The 14,601-nt window shown below is 66.9% G+C and overlaps 1 protein-coding gene across 1 annotated transcript; it reads left to right on the top strand.

The window, feature by feature from the left end:
• The first annotated feature begins 5,523 nt into the window (after positions 1–5,523).
• On the top strand, positions 5,524–13,754 carry E2F2 (E2F transcription factor 2). The gene is made up of 6 exons (XM_084496815.1): positions 5,524–5,797; positions 10,540–10,627; positions 10,886–11,105; positions 11,193–11,351; positions 11,567–11,681; positions 11,969–13,754. The coding sequence occupies exons 1-6, from the start codon at positions 5,540–5,542 to the stop codon at positions 12,446–12,448; spliced, it is 1,320 nt and encodes a 439-aa protein (XP_084352941.1). The 5' UTR covers positions 5,524–5,539; the 3' UTR covers positions 12,449–13,754.
• The last annotated feature ends 847 nt before the right edge of the window (positions 13,755–14,601 follow it).

Here is a 14,601-nt window from a genome sequence, read left to right as displayed (position 1 = left end):
TCTCGTAACAACCCCCCCGCGTCCCCCCGAAACCCTTCGGCACCACTACAGCCGTACTGCCGCAACCCTCGGCTGCCTTTCATCTGGGGAACGAAAGGATGGGAAAAAAGGGGGAGAAAAAAAATAAATAATAATAATAAAAAAAAAGTGGGGTGCTGCTGGGAAAGCGGCCCCGAGCGGGGTGCCGGTGCTGGTGGCGGTGGCCGGGCCGGCTCTTGGCAGCCGGGAGTCTGATGCAATCGGCGGCGCGGTTCCCCACCTGTATTTGCCATTGTGTGCCCGGAGCTGTTTGCAGGTGTTTGCTGGCGCCGCGCTGTCTGAGCCGCACTTCCCTCCTCCTCCTCCCGCTGCCGGCCCGGCCAAGGCCTCCCGGCCCGCCGCCAGCCGCCGCCGCGCTGGGACCCAGCACACGCACACGCGTGGCCTCGTGCGCGCCCGCGCCGCCCGGGCTCGCTCGTGGGGCGCGCACGCGGGAGCTTGCACGCCCGGCGTGGTGCTCGCACACCCGTGGTGCTCGCGGCCGCGCGTGGGAGCGGGATTGTGACACAGCCGTGCTTGGCCGCGTGCCGCCGTGCACGCACGGCCAGTGCACACATCTGCTTTTGCATGCGCGTGCACACGCGTGCATGCTTGCACACGCGTGTGGTCGTGGTTCCAGCCGTGCAGACACACGGATGCGCTCCCGTGAGGGCACGCGCGTGTGCACACGCACGCTGGCACAGACACGTGTGCACCCCTCCCCGCTCGGCAGCCACTCACGTGCTGTGCTGGGACATCCGTGTGCGTGCACGGCGTGCACCAACACACACGCACTGCTGCCGGGGTGCAGCTCACACGCGTGTGCACGCCCTCCACAGCAGATGCATGCACACCCAGCCGTGCGTGCACAGCTCCCGTGAACACATGCACGCTTGCACACACACACGTGCACGCAGCCACCCACGCGTGCACGCACCCACACGCGTGTGCACACACGTGTGCACCCAGCAGGGACAGCCACACGCACAAAAGCCCCGTGCAGTGGCGGGGGGCGCTTGGGGCTCCTGCTCAGCCCCCCAGCAGCCCCCTCCCCTCTGACCCCCCCAGACCACCGAGCAGCCCCAGGCTCCCCAGGTGCAGCCCCCAAATTTGCCAGGACCCGGATCCGAGCTCCCCCCGTGCCTCAGTTTCCCCATCCGCACGGAAGGAAGGGGCAGCAGCTCCAGGAGGCAAACTGGGACAGGGGAGGGGCGCTGCTGGGGAAACTGGGAACGGCTGGCGGCGGTACTGGACCAACCTGGCTCCGGGAGCGCTGGCACGCGTCCCACGTCCCCTCTCCTTTCCCACCAGTGTCCCTCTGGTTTCAAACTGGAGCCAGACTGGTTTGGGGGACTGACTCCGCATTAACCCCTCCGGCTCCGTGACGCTGCTCTGGTTCTTCCCGGCTCTGTGCCCCCTCCCTCGGGGTCAGCAGGGCTGGCACAGGGCACGCGGCGTGGTGGCACACCTTCTGCTGCTTGTCACCCTGTGGGCACCCTGCACGGCTCTGCCAGCACCCACCACGGCTTCTCCACTCAGCACCAGGAGGGTGAGGGGTTGGGGGGGCTCTGCTGCCCCCCAGGATGTCCACGGGGGGGTTGGGGGACAATGGGGTCGGATCCGGCACGGGGCCACCAGGACCACCCCGACTGCCCGTGTCCCCTGTGGCCACCAGCGCCAGCGGGACGTGGGCACCAAGGCACAGCACGGTGAGGTGGGGAGGGGGCAGCAGGGGGGGCACAGCCACATCCACAGCCCAGCGGCTGCTGGGGGGACCCCCAGGCTCCCCGCCAGGACGTCTGGGACCACCGGGAACACATCTGCGGGTTGTCCCCAGGACACTGCCTGGCCTTCCCCCCATCAAGGTCACCCCTTGTCCCCAAGGTGGGGATGAGCCTCGCTCATCAGGACCCCAAAGCCCCCGCAGAAGGTGAGCGTTGGCTGCCCCCCCCCACCAGCCCCGCTGCCCCTTCCTCGCCTTTCCCTTTTCCCATCCCTTTTGGTGCCACCCGGGATGGGGCTGTGAAACCCCACAGCTCCATTTTTTTTGGGGGGGACACCCCAAAAAGCACCACGCATGGGGAGAGAGGCCCCACACTCATATCTGGGGGGGGCTTCATCCATAGCAGCCCCCGGAGAAGCCACGAGGGTTTCTGTTCTGCACCTGGGGGGCAGCTGGTGGCCGGGTGGTGGTGGCCACTCGCCCCTCGGTCCTGCCCCGACCTCCTCCCCCTGTGTCCCCTGGGGTCCCTCGCCCGGCCAGGTGGTGCCGTGGGGGGGTTCGAGCTGTCCCAGCTGGCTCAGAGCCGTGGTGAGGGCAGCCGTGAGCCGGGCTGGGGGCCTGCAGCACCTCCCCACCGCCGTGTCCCCCTGTCCCCGCGTCCCTCCGTCCTGCCAGGTGTGCCCCCCCCGTCCTGCACCCCTCTGTCTGCCTCCGGCTGTCCCTTGCTCCCTGCACCCCGAGCCCTTCTGTCACCCCCTGCGCCCCCAGGTCCCTCCATTCCCCTGTCCCTGTGCCCCCCCATCCCTGTGTCTCCCCTGTCCCTGTGTCCCCATGTCCCCCCCCATCCCTGTGCCCCCCCATCCGTGTGTCCCCTCATCCCTCTGTCCTTCTGTCCCTCCCTCTGTCCCTCCTCCAACCCCATATCCCCCCATCCCTGTGTCCCTGTGTCCCCATGTCCCTCTGTCCCTCCATCCCTGTGTCCCCTCACTCCCTCTGTGTCCCTGTGTCCCTCCATCCCCGTGTCCCTGTGTCCCCTCACCCCCCCCCGGGTCCCTCTGTCCCTCCTCCATCCCCCTGTCGCCCCCATCCCTGTGTCCCTCGTCCATCTTCGTGTCCCCTGTGTCCCCCTGTCCCCCCATGTCCCTCTGTCCCCCCACCCCCGTGTCCCCCCGTGTCCCCGTGCCCCCGCCCCGTGTCCCCGTGTCCCCGTGCCGTGTTCCGCAGCTCGCTGCTGCCGCCCCCAGGAGCTGAGGGGGAAGAGCCGGGGCCGGCGGCGCTGCCAGGGCCGGGGGGGCTGCTCCGGGGCTGCTCCCCCCGCGGGGACCGACAGGGACACCCCGATGGCCCCTCCCCGTGTGTGGCAGCAGGGTGGCCACCAACCTTCGGGCAGGGGTCCTGTGGCCACCACCAACCGTCAGACGGGGGTCCTGTGGCCACTGTCAACCATGGGCAGGGGTCCCCATGGCCACCACCAGCCACCAGGTAGGGGGTCCCCATGGCCACCATCAACCATCAGGCAGGGGTCCGTGTAGCCACCACCAGCCATGGGCAGGGGGTCCCGTGGCCACCATCAGCCATCGGCAGGGGTCCCCGTGGCCACCACCACCAACGAGGCCAGGGTCCCCATGGCCACCGCTAACCATGGGGCAGGGGGTCCTGTGGCCACCACCAGCTATCAGACAGGGGTCCTGTGGCCACTGTCAACCATGGGGCAGGGGTCCCCATGGCCACCACCAGCCACCAGGCAGTGATCCCCATGGCTACCACCAACCATCAGGAAGGGGGTCCTGTGGTCACCACCAACCACCAGGTAGGGGGTCCCTGTGGCCACCACCAGCCATGGGGCAGGGGGTCCTGTGGCCACCACCAGCTATCAGACAGGGGTCCCATAGCCACCACCAACCACGGGCAAGGGTCCCCGTGGCCACCACCAGCCACCAGGCAGGGGTCCCATGGCTACCACCAACCATCGGGCAGGGGGTCCCATGGGGCCACCACCAACCCCTAGACAGGGGTCCTCGTGGCCACCACCACCAACCAGGCCAGGGTCCCCGTGGCCACCACTAACCATGGGGCAGGGTCCCGGTGGCCACCACCAGCCATCAGACAGGATGTCCTTTTTAGTCCTCCCCCAGCCCCAAAGCGGGAGAATTTGGACAAAACCAGTGCTTCCTACAAACCCCATCGGTGGGTGGAGGGCGGGAGGCCAGAAGAGGATTCCCCCCCCCCGCAGCCGGTGGGGGCAGAGATCTGCACTTTGCTCCCGCTATCAGCAGAAGGGCTGGGAGGCTCTGCAGGGTGCTCATGGGGCCGCGTTGGGACACTGGCATTTTGGGGTGGGGGGGCTGCCTCCAGCCCCAGGACGGGCTTTTCCCCTTTTCCCCCAGGAATCTCAGCAGGATCAGGCCCCACTGCTTGGATTTTTTTTTTTTTTTTTTTTTTTTTTGGGGGGGGGGGGATTGGTGAGAAATTCCTGCCTGTGCCTGAGCTGCAGCCCCGAGAGTGGGGGCTTTGGGATTGGAGCGGGGGCGTGGGGGATCCAGCCTCAATGGATGAAACTCGGGGTCTGTTTGGGGTGAAAACACAGAGATTTAGGATCCCGAGGCCAAATCTGCTGCTGCTGACTCCCTGTTAGAGCACCCACCGCCCGCACACCCCCGCCTGCACAGTCCCTGTCCCTGTCCCAGTCTCAGTCCCAGTCCCACACCCCTGTCCCAGTTCCTATCCCAGTCCCAGTCCTAGTCCCCATCCCAGTTCCCAACCCAGTCTATCCCAGTTCCCATCCCAGTCCCAGTCTCTGTCCCATTCCTGGTCTATCCCAGTCCCAGTCCCTGTCCCAGCTTCAGTCCCCATCCCTGTCCCAGTCTCGGTCCCAGTCCCCATCCAAGTCCCAGTTCCTATCCCAGTCCCAATACCTGTCCCAGTCCCCAACCCAGTCCCAGTCCCAATCCCAGTCCCATTCCCAGTCTATCCCAGTTCCTATCCCAGTCCCAGTCTCAGTCCCATTCCCAGTCTATCCCAATCCCAGTCCCTGTCCCACTCCCAGTCCCTGTCCCAGACCCCATCCCAGTTTGTCCCAGTCCCTGCCCCAGTCCCAGTCCCTGTCCCAGTCCCCATCTCTGTCCCGGTCCCAGTCCGTCCCAGTCCGTCCCAGTCCCCACCCGCCGATAACCCGAGCAGGTGGCGCCAAATCAGCCCCGCCCCCTACTTTGCATACGAGGCCCCTCCCCTCCCTGCCGCGCGGCTCCGCGGGCTGCCGCGGGGCGGGGCGGCGGCGGCGGCAGCCAATCAGCGCGCGGCGTTTTCCGCGGGAAATCCGAATTTCGCGGCACGGCGTTTGGCGCTTAAAAAAAAAAAAAAAAAAAAAGGCCAAAAAAACCCGGGGAGAGCGAGGAGGAAAAGCAGCGGCCGGCACGGAGGGGGGGGCACAACCGCGGGGGGGGGCACCGGGACGCGCCCCCTCCGGCCCCATCCGCGCCGAGCGAGGTGATTTTGGTGCCGAACGCGGCAATTTTGGGGCGAAACGCGGTGGTTTTAGGGCCGAGCGCGCCTTTTCCGCCTTCCTTTTTCCTGCCCCCCCCCCGCGCCTTTTTTTTTTTTAAATTTTTTATTTTATTTTTTTTCCGGGGTGCTTTAGGTCCGCGCCCGGCGGGTTCCCACGACCCCCCCCCCCCAAAAAAAAAAATCAAAGCCGCCGGTGATGCCGTGACCCCCCCCGCCCCGTGGAGCCGCTCGGTTCTCTTCCCCCCCCCCCCCCCAAATCCCTCCCCCGGGCCGGCTTCTCGGAAGGACTTTGCAATGCTGCGGCTGCCCCGGGGAGTGTCCCCAGCCCCGGGGGGGGGCGCGGCCCTCCCGCCCCCCTCTGCCCAGCGGCCCCCCAAAAAAACCGTGCCGGCCATGGGCTCCTCGGAGCGGGGGGGCTCCGCTTTGTGCAGCCCCCCCCTGCCCGCAGCCTGCTGCAGCCGGGGCTCCTCGCAGGGGGGGGGCTGCCTCTTCGCCACCCCCCAGAGCCCCCACCTCAGGACCCTCCGATCGGCCTCGGCGGGACGGCTGCCGGTAAGGTGTCTGCGCCCCCAACCCAGCTTTATTTTATTATTTTTTATGGGGGGGGGTGGTGGGATGGGAGGGGGGCAGGGGGAGAGCTGCCGGCCCGGTGCAAAGAGGGGACGGGGTGGGGAGCAAGGAGGGGAGGGGGGGCAATGCCAGGAGCCCCCCCCCAGGTCGTGCAGCTCCTCTGGGGGTCCCCCTGCACCGCCGGGCCTTGGGGGGGGGGGGGGGGGGCTGGGCTCGGGCGTTTCTCAACTTCCCCGGCTGCCTCCCGCCTTCCTCTTTTCTCCCTTTTTCTGCTTTTTTTTTTTAAACATTTTCATTTATTTCCCCCCCACCCCACCCTCCCGCTCTGGGTTGCTGCCGTGACCCGTCCCGGGGGGGGGGCACACGGGGCTGGGGAGTTGCAGCTCCGCCGCCCAAGCTTGGTTCCCCCGGGGTTTGCAGTGGTGTTTTTTGGGGGGGGGGGGGGGGGGGGGGGCTCGACGTGAAACCATCCTCTTCCTCCTTGGGAGGAAGGAGCCGAGCTGGGAGCTGCTTTATTTTTATTTTTTGAGGGCTGTTTTATTTATTTTTATTTATTTTTATTTATTTATTGGGGGGGGGGTGCCAGTGACAGCCCCATTGGGCCGTGTCACCCAGCGGTGACAGGCGCTGCGCTCGCACAACCCGTGGGTCCCAAATGGGGAAACTGAGGCTGCCCGCTACCCGCTATTGGGGCCCTCTTCTCCTGGGGCCCCCCCCCAAAAAAAAAAAATCTGCCCGGTCCCGCTGGCAGCTGGGGCTGGCATTTAATTCCTGCCGGCCCCGGGCGTGCGTCCAGCCCTCACTGTGCGCCTCTGTTCTCCCCGGGGCTGGAGCCATCCCAGACCCCGCTCGCTCCCAGCAGCGTCCCGATTTATTTGGTTGTCCCCCCTTCCCTGGGCACTGATGCCTGGTGCCAGCTGGGGACGGGGCTGCGGTGGGGGCAGAGTTTTTATTTGTATTTTATTTATTTATTATTTTTTTTGCTCTCCCCAAACCCATGTGGGTCTGTCCTGGCTGCTGCCTTCTGCACGGCCCCGTCCCGGGGGGGGCTATGGGGCCACCTGTCCCCTCCCCGGCTTTGGGAGCTGCTTCTGGCCGCCTTTGTCTCCGCACAGCGTGGGATGCCGTGCCCTGTGCTGCTGGGGGTGATTATATTCAGAGACACTCAGCGCCCCCCCTTCCCATAAAACACCCCAAATCCCCCCAAATGCAGCTCCTGCTTTGTCACAGGGCTTTTTGGGGTCTCTTTGGCATTGCCACCCCTGCTCGGTGCTGTTCCAAGGGGATGCTCGGGGTGCTCCTTGCCCACATCCCCCCACCCTGTACAGCTCCGGGGGGGGCTCCCGTGGTGCTGGGGGCACCTCGCTCTGTGCTGGGGGGTCCTGGTCTGTCCCAGTGCTGGCTGCGGGGTGCGCATCGAGGTGGAGACCCCGCTCCTGGGGACCCCGCTCCTGGGGACCCTGCTCTTGGGAACCCCGCTGCAGTGGCTCGTGGCCCTGGTGGCTCGTGGCCCTGGTGGCTCGGGCACGCTCCCGAGCAGCACCTTTGTGTGCAGAGCCGGGGCCAGCAGATAAGGAGCCTCCTCCCCGCTCCCACCTGCCTGCGGGACTCGTGCCATACAGGCAGGGACACTCGCCCCAGCTGCCTCGCGTGGCCATGGCCAGGAGCCCACCCCGGGTGGTCCCGTGTCCCCTTGCAGGAAGGCAGGCTGGGTGTCCCCTGTGACCCCAAAAGACCCCAGGTTTCCCTCGGTGTCTGCTTTGGGGTCCCCAGAATTGGCAAACGCCTCTCCCCCCATGGACACATCCATTTCGGAGCCGTGTCAGCTGGTGCCGATCCCACCCCACTGTTGGCCATATGGGCTCCCTGTAGGGTCTCTGTAGGGCTGCCAAGGAGCCTCGGGGAGCGCCTCAGCCTGCAGGAGGGGGGGGTCCCGGCCCTCCCCACCCCCTCCGTGCTGGGGAAAAGGGGTTCAGAGTCCGCTGTGGGTTCGGTGCGAGCGGGCAGGGCAAGGCAGTGCAAAGAGCAGCTGGGGCGGGGGGGGGGGTGGCAGCACCGTGAGCGGTGCCCTTTCCCCTCGGGGGGGGGCACCGAACCCCTCAGCACTCCCCCAGCTTTACTGGGGGTTTCCTTGACCTGTCCCAATCCCACAGCCACCCAGCGGAGGGGTGACTTTGGGGTGCTGCAGATGGGCGTGGGGGTGGTGGGCACCCTGTGGGCCCCCACCCCGCTGCCAGGGCTCCTTCTGGCTCCGTGCCCCCCCCCTTCAGCTTCTTTCCCTCAGGAGTTTCCCTTCCCACCCTGCTCCGTGCAGGATTTGGGGTTTTTGGAGGGGTCAGAGATGCCCCAATACCCTCGGAGGGGCAGCAGTACCCCAGGGTGCTGCCGCCCCCATCCCGGACCCGATCCTTCCCAGCTCCCCATCCTGTGGCCAGGGGCTGACCCCCCCCCTCCCCACCTCCAGCCCCCCAAAATCTGGCTTTAGCTGGGGGCTCTGCAAAAAAAAAAAAAACCACCCCCCATATCCCAAAGGGCAGGGAGGGCGGCATCCCATGGCCAGACCCAGCACCCTTGGCACCACCACGTCCCCAAAACGGTGTTGGCACCCCGGGGTGCCCCGTGCCCCCCCAGCCGGGCCCATCGTACCCCCCTTTACCCCCCTTTTACTTCGGGTGCTGCTTTTCCCACGCCCTGGGGAGCGTGGGGGGGTGGCGGGGCTGGCTCCAAGGGGGGGGGCCCTGGGTGTGTGTGTGTGTTTTTGGGGGGGGTGGCGGTGACGGGCAGAGCCCGGGCAAGCCCGGGGAAGGCAGCGGCGCTGTTGAAACCCAGCGTTGGCAGGAGGAGCGCCCGCGGCCCCCGGGGGGAGAGGTTGCTCTGATGCTTGGGCTGGGCGCTGGGTGTAGCCCCTGGCGCCGGGGCTGTTGGCAGGAGGAGCTGGCGGGGGGCCCGGACCCCCCCTTTTTTTTTTTTTTTTTTTTTTTTTAATCCCCCCCCCCAACACCTCAGGCTCCTGCTGGCTCTTCCTTTCCCACCCCCAGCACCGTATCGGGGTGCTGCGGTGCCCCCTCCCCAGGCTGGGGGGGGTGTTGGGGGGGTCCCACGGTGTCCCCAAGGGTGGGGGGCTCGGGGTTTGGCCGCCTGCTCTGGTTCTTTCCGTCCTGTCCCCCCCCCCCGTTGGGGTCTGGCTGTGCCTGGCTCAGCTGTCGTGTGCCTAATCCTGCCTGGCCGGGGGGGGGGCGGCAGCTGGGACGCAGGAGGGGACCCCCTTGTCCTTTGTCCTTGGTGGCCGTGTCCCAGCCTTGGCCGGAGCCCCCCCCCCAGCTGCACGAGGGGTCCAAGTTGTCCCCCCCCCCCAGCTTGGCTCCGTGCCTCAGTTTCCCCACTGCTCCAGGAGAGGGGGAGCAGCCAAAGCCCTGCACTCTTGGTGACGGGGACACGCGGGTGGCCACGGATGGGGGTGTCCAGGGGGGTCAGGGTTTGGGTTCCAGCAGGAGGGGGGCCCTGGATGTCCCCCCCCCTCCCCGTTCCCACCCCAAATCTCGCTGGCAGCTGCTCGGGGTCTGCTGTGGGGCAGGCGTTTCCCATGCGCTCCCCGTTCCCCATTGGGGTGCCGGCAGCTCGGGGGCAGAGCCGGGGATTGGGGCAAACCTGCTCGGGTGTGTGTGGGGGGGGGGGGGTGCGGGGGAGGCAGCGAATTCCCACAGGAGCTCGGGAGGGACCTGGCTCCCTGGGGGGGCGGAAAACAGCCCCCGGCGCCTCTCTCCTGCCCCTCCCCACGGAGCTGGGTGCGCTCCCCGGGGAGCCGGAGCTGTGCCGAGCCGCCACCGGGACCCCGCTGCCATGAGGGACGTGCTGGGGGGGGCCCTGTGGGACAGCCCGGCCTGGGAGCAGGTATGGGATGGGGGGGGGATGGGGGGCTCTGGGGGGAGTGGGGAGGCACCGGGGGGTGGCACTGGGGGGCTGCTTTCTGCTGCTGAGCCAAATTTTATCCCCCCCCCCCCCTCCAGGGAAAGTCCTCGTGGTTGTGTGAGGGGATGGGGGGGGTCCTTGTGAGCATTGCTGGGGGGGGGGGGGGCAATTTGCTGACACCCCCGGCTCTGCTCTGCCCCCCCCCTGCTTCCTGCGGTCCCAAAGTGATGCTGGAGGTTGGGGGGGGTCCCTTGGGGGTTACACCAAGGAGCTGCTTGGCAGGGTGTCCCCTCCCCAAGGACCCCATGGACCCCCTCCCTCCATTGCCCCCCCCACTTTGCTCCAGCTGGGTGCAGGTGGCTGGGGGCACCCACGGGTGGCGGCGGGGTCCCCGTGGCGGGGTGGTGGTGCTGGGGAGCAGCCCCGTGCCCCTCAGACCACCCGGGGGGGTCTGGAGGGGGGGGGAGCAGGATCCATTCTCGCCGCCCCCTCCCAGCAGTTGTGGGTGCCGGCACCTCCCGTTCCCAGGGCTCGGCCCCCCGGAGCCGTGCCAGGAGCTGGGGGCGAGGGGAAAAGGGGAAATCCCTGCGGCTTCCCCGGGCAGGAAGCAATTGGGAGGATGTGGGGGGGTCTGGCCCCCCCACCCCAACCATCCCTGGTGGCCCCATCGCCTGCACCGGGGTGCCGAGCGGGAGCGCTTCCCATAAGGGGTGTTGGTGTCTGGTGAGGGGTCCCAGGGCTCCGCGATGCTCCAGGGGGGGGCTCCAGGGGGAGCCCGGCCCTGCCCCAGTGCGGGTTTTTGTCTCCTGCTCCAGGCCAAGCGGAAGCTGGACCTGGAGGGCCTCGACTTCCGCACGCCCAAGGGGAAGGGCAGGACCCTGGCGCAGCTCCCCAGTCCCAGGAGTAAGTTGGGGCGCGACGGGAGGGGGTGCCGAGGGGGGGGACACCCCCGTTTCGCAGGGCTGTGCGGGCAGAAAAACCCCTGGGGGATGGGGTGGCGGGCTGGGGAGGCAGATCTGGGCTCTTTCTTGGGTATTTTTCCACCAGTTTGGGGATTCCACCAGGTTTAGCGACCCCAGCGTGGCCAGCCCCGTGCCGCCTCCACCCCAGGCTAAGGAAATGATGGGGTGGGGGGGACACGGCTCTCTGCTTTCCCCGCAGCCCCCAAATCCCCCGGGGAGAAGACACGCTACGACACCTCGCTGGGGCTGCTGACCAAGAAGTTCATCCACCTGCTGAGCGAGTCGGCCGACGGCGTGCTGGACCTCAACCGCGCCGCCGAGGTGCTGGGGGTGCAGAAGCGCCGCATCTACGACATCACCAACGTGCTGGAGGGCATCCAGCTCATCCGCAAGAAGTCCAAGAACAACATCCAGTGGATGTAGGCGACGCTCTGGATGCGCGGGGTCGGTTTTTTTGGGGAGGGGGCGGCTCGGGGGACGGGGGGTCCTCACCTCTCCGCCCGCAGGGGGACGGGGATCTTCGAGGACGCGGCGGTGGCGGCCAAGCAGCAGGCGCTGCGGGGGGAGCTGGCCGAGCTGGCCAAGGGCGAGCGGGCGCTGGAGCAGCTCCTGCAGGACTGCGCCCTGCAGCTCCGGCAGCTGACGGACCACGAGGACAACCAGAGATATCCTTGCCCGGGGAGATTTGTGGCCGCGGGGGGCTGGGGGACCCCCTCCGAGTCCCATTTTCTCCCTTCCTTTTCCCCGCATGGCTCTCCCGCGTGTCCTTGGGGGTCTTTGCCTGGTGGCAGCGCTGTGGGATGGGGAATTGGGGCCGTCCCGCTCGTGGTCCTGCTTTTTTTTTTTTATTATTTTTTTCCTATACCTCCTCCCTGCCCACGCTGGCGTACGTCACCTACCAGGACCTCCGCACCATCAGCAACTTCCAGGAGCAGACGGTGATCGCCGTGAAGGCTCCCCCCGAGACCAGGCTGGAGGTGCCGGACTTCAGCGAGGTGTGTGTGGGGCCGGGAGCTGTCCCCCAGCAGTGGGGTCGGTGCCAGGATGCTGCCGTGCCCGCCCCGTGCCCTATGGTGCCATCTGGGGCATCTCACCGGTGCAGCCCAGCACTGCCCCGAGCGCTTTTGGGGTGTCTCCGTGGGGCTGTTTGACCCCGAGCGGGTCCTTTAGGGGTGGTGGGTGTGGGGTGATGCCCTGCTGGGACCTCACACAGGTTGGGGGCAGCGGGGTGGGCTCTGGGTGCCCCCCTGGATGCCCCCTGAGCCCTGCTCTGCCCGGCCAGGACAACCTGCAGCTCCACCTGAAGAGCACCAACGGCCCCATCGAGGTGTACCTGTGCCCCGAGGAGATCCCGGAGGACAGCCCCACCAAGCAGCGCGGCGTCCCCTCCACCACCACTCCCCCCCCGCAGGACAGCAGCACCCACCCCTCCCTACAAAACAACCCCGAGCCCCCCGGCGCATCCCCGCAGCCCCTCCACGGGCACCGTGCCCCCTCCTTGTCCCCGTCCCTGCCCCTCTCCAGCCCGGGGGGGCCCGGCTCCCTGCTGGAGGTGGGGACGGGGCTGCTGGGCTCCCCCCAGCACCTCCTGCAGCAGACGGAGGACCAGCTGCCCTGCGCCCCCTCCTACCTGGACTCGGGCCCCTTTGTCACCTTCTCGCCCCCCCTGGAGCAGGACGACTACCTCTGGGGGCTGGAGGACGGCGAGGGCGTCAGCGACCTCTTCGAGGCGTACGACCTGGGGGAGCTGCTGAAGAACTGAGCCTCTGCTCCCCGATGCCACCCCCCTTTTGCCTGCTGTCCCCCCCGCCCCGTGCCTGTCCCCAAGGTGGGTGGGATGGAAAGCGCAGCGCCCTGCGTGGCTCTGCCTTGGTTGGGGGTTTGGGGGTCCCAGGGCCGGTGCTCCTCTCCGTCACCCCCACGGCTTGAGGGCTGCTGGCAGACCTGGGGGGGGCTTTGTGTGCATGGCACGGGGTTAGGGGCACCCCAGCCCCCCCGGGCAGCACAGAAACCCCTGCCCAGAAGGGGCTTTGCTGGGTGTGGGGTCACATCTGGGGGCTTGCTCCCCAGTCCGACTGGTGCTTCGGGGTGGTGGCTGCTTGTTTGGGTATTACGGGGCACAGTGCAGCTCTCCTGGGGTTTGAGCCGATGGACGGAACGCCACCGAGGTGGTGCTTCCCCAACCCGGAGCTGAAATAGCCTTAAAAAATATTAGCAAAGATGAAATCACCTCTTGTTAAAGGGGGGAGGGCGCTGAACCTCTTAAACCAGCAGGCAGCAAACTGCTTGCTGGGCAAGGAGCATCCCCTCTCCTGCCTGTGCCGGCTCCCTGAGAGCTGTCGGTGCTGGGGGGGGCTGAACTGGAGCTTAATGGGCAGGAGGTGGTGGTGACTGGGACGGGGGGGAGCTGGGAGCAGGCTGGGGGGGTCGGTGTGGCTGTGCCAGTGGCGGAGCCGGGTGCGCCGCGTACCCCTCGCTCCTTCCCAGCTGTGCCCCACACAGAAACCCAAGCTTTTCCCTAATTGTACTGCTTTCCCCTTCCTCGCTGGGGGGCGCGGAGGCCTGGCCCCCTCTCCCCATGCTGGGATCAACCTGGAGCCCATTCCCTGCGCTGATTTTTCCCCTGGGTGCCAGGCACTGGGGCTGGATGTGGCCGCTTGGGTTTGTGCTCCCCACGGCCTCATCCCACAGCAAGGATGCACCGGGGGGGGAAAATCCTGCCCCGACCCCATCCCCTTGGGAACTTCGGGCAGAGTTCCTCCCTCCAGGCTTCTCCTCCTGCCCTTGTAAATTGTACCTTAATTATTGCACTGTATTTATATGGGACCCACCTTCGGCACGGCGCTGTCGAGGGTTTCTTTGGCGTGTCGGGTTTTTAAGCGAGTGTATTTAAGTCGTCCTTCCTCGAGTTCGCTCTCCTGCAGTTTGGCTTGGACATGGTGTGGGTGAGGATGTGTTTTGGTGTGAAAAAAAACTCGTGGCACTTGGTGTTTTCTGCTCGGGAGGGGATGAAATGAAATAAAACTTGGGAGTCAGAGAGAGGGGCTTGGTTTCCTCGAAGAAGCAAAGCGGCGCTGTCTGGAGTGTTTCGAGGGGAGGGAGGTGGTTTTTTTTGGGGAAAAAAAGTCTGGGTTTAGGATTTCTGGCAGGTCAGCCTGCTCCACGGTGGGCGGATGGAGACGGGGGCTGAGCTGAAGCCGTGATCTGAGCAAAGCAGCGAGCGTGGGACAAGCACTGGGGTCGGGATGTGCGGGCGCACCCGCTTTAGGGGGCAGCGTTGGGGGCTGTGGGGCTGTCCCTATGGAGGGTCCTGGCCCAGGATTGCTGGGCTGTGACCTGGTGCTGCCCACGGTGCTGGGGACACGGTGACACCCCGAGGAGGGTGGGTGGCACCGGGTCCTGTCCCCATCCCCGAGGGGCTGCGCGTCCCGGAGCAGCCGGCGGTGTCGCAGCCGTGTCCCCCCCCCGCCTGGCAGTCCCCGGGCCGGCCAGGAGGTGGCAGGGCCACCCCAAAAAAGGGGCTGTGGGGTTTTAGGGGGGGGCTCCCGAACCTGGCCCACGCTGCTCTAAGTCCCTGCCCTGGGCTGGACCCCCCGTACCCTAAGGATGTGCGTGGATGGTGGGGGGGTCCCAGCCAGGACCCCTTGGGAGCCCCCCAAATTCCTCCTGTTCCCCTGCAGCGCAGCAGTCCCACCGGGGTCACAGCCTCTGAGCCTTGTGCCTGCCAGATGGGGGCTGAGGGGGTTGTGTGTGGTGCCCCCCCCATCCTATAAACACCTTCACCCCCATAGCAGGGCACCTCGTGGCCCCGCACACCGCATCCTGGCCGGCTGCTGGGGGGTGTTTCTTTACTGGGTTTTCTTTAATGTTGTCACCGTGAGCTGTGGGGGACGGGGCTCACCAGAGCCACAGAGT

The sequence above is a fragment of the Aythya ferina genome (genome assembly GCF_964211825.1).
Source record: "Aythya ferina genome assembly, chromosome: 24".
NCBI lineage: Eukaryota > Metazoa > Chordata > Aves > Anseriformes > Anatidae > Aythya > Aythya ferina.
Note: the sequence above shows the minus strand (reverse complement) of the source record. Positions and strands in the feature narration are given on the sequence as shown.

Excerpts from the sequence above, each read along its gene's own strand:
- E2F2 (XM_084496815.1), top strand. The coding sequence starts at position 5,540 with ATGCTGCGGCTGCCCCGGGGAGTGTCCCCAGCCCCGGGGGGGGGCGCG. Across the intron at positions 5,798-10,539 it reads CCTCGGCGGGACGGCTGCCG|GCCAAGCGGAAGCTGGACCT; the intron begins GTAAGGTGTCTG and ends CTCCTGCTCCAG. Across the intron at positions 11,682-11,968 it reads AGGTGCCGGACTTCAGCGAG|GACAACCTGCAGCTCCACCT; the intron begins GTGTGTGTGGGG and ends CTGCCCGGCCAG.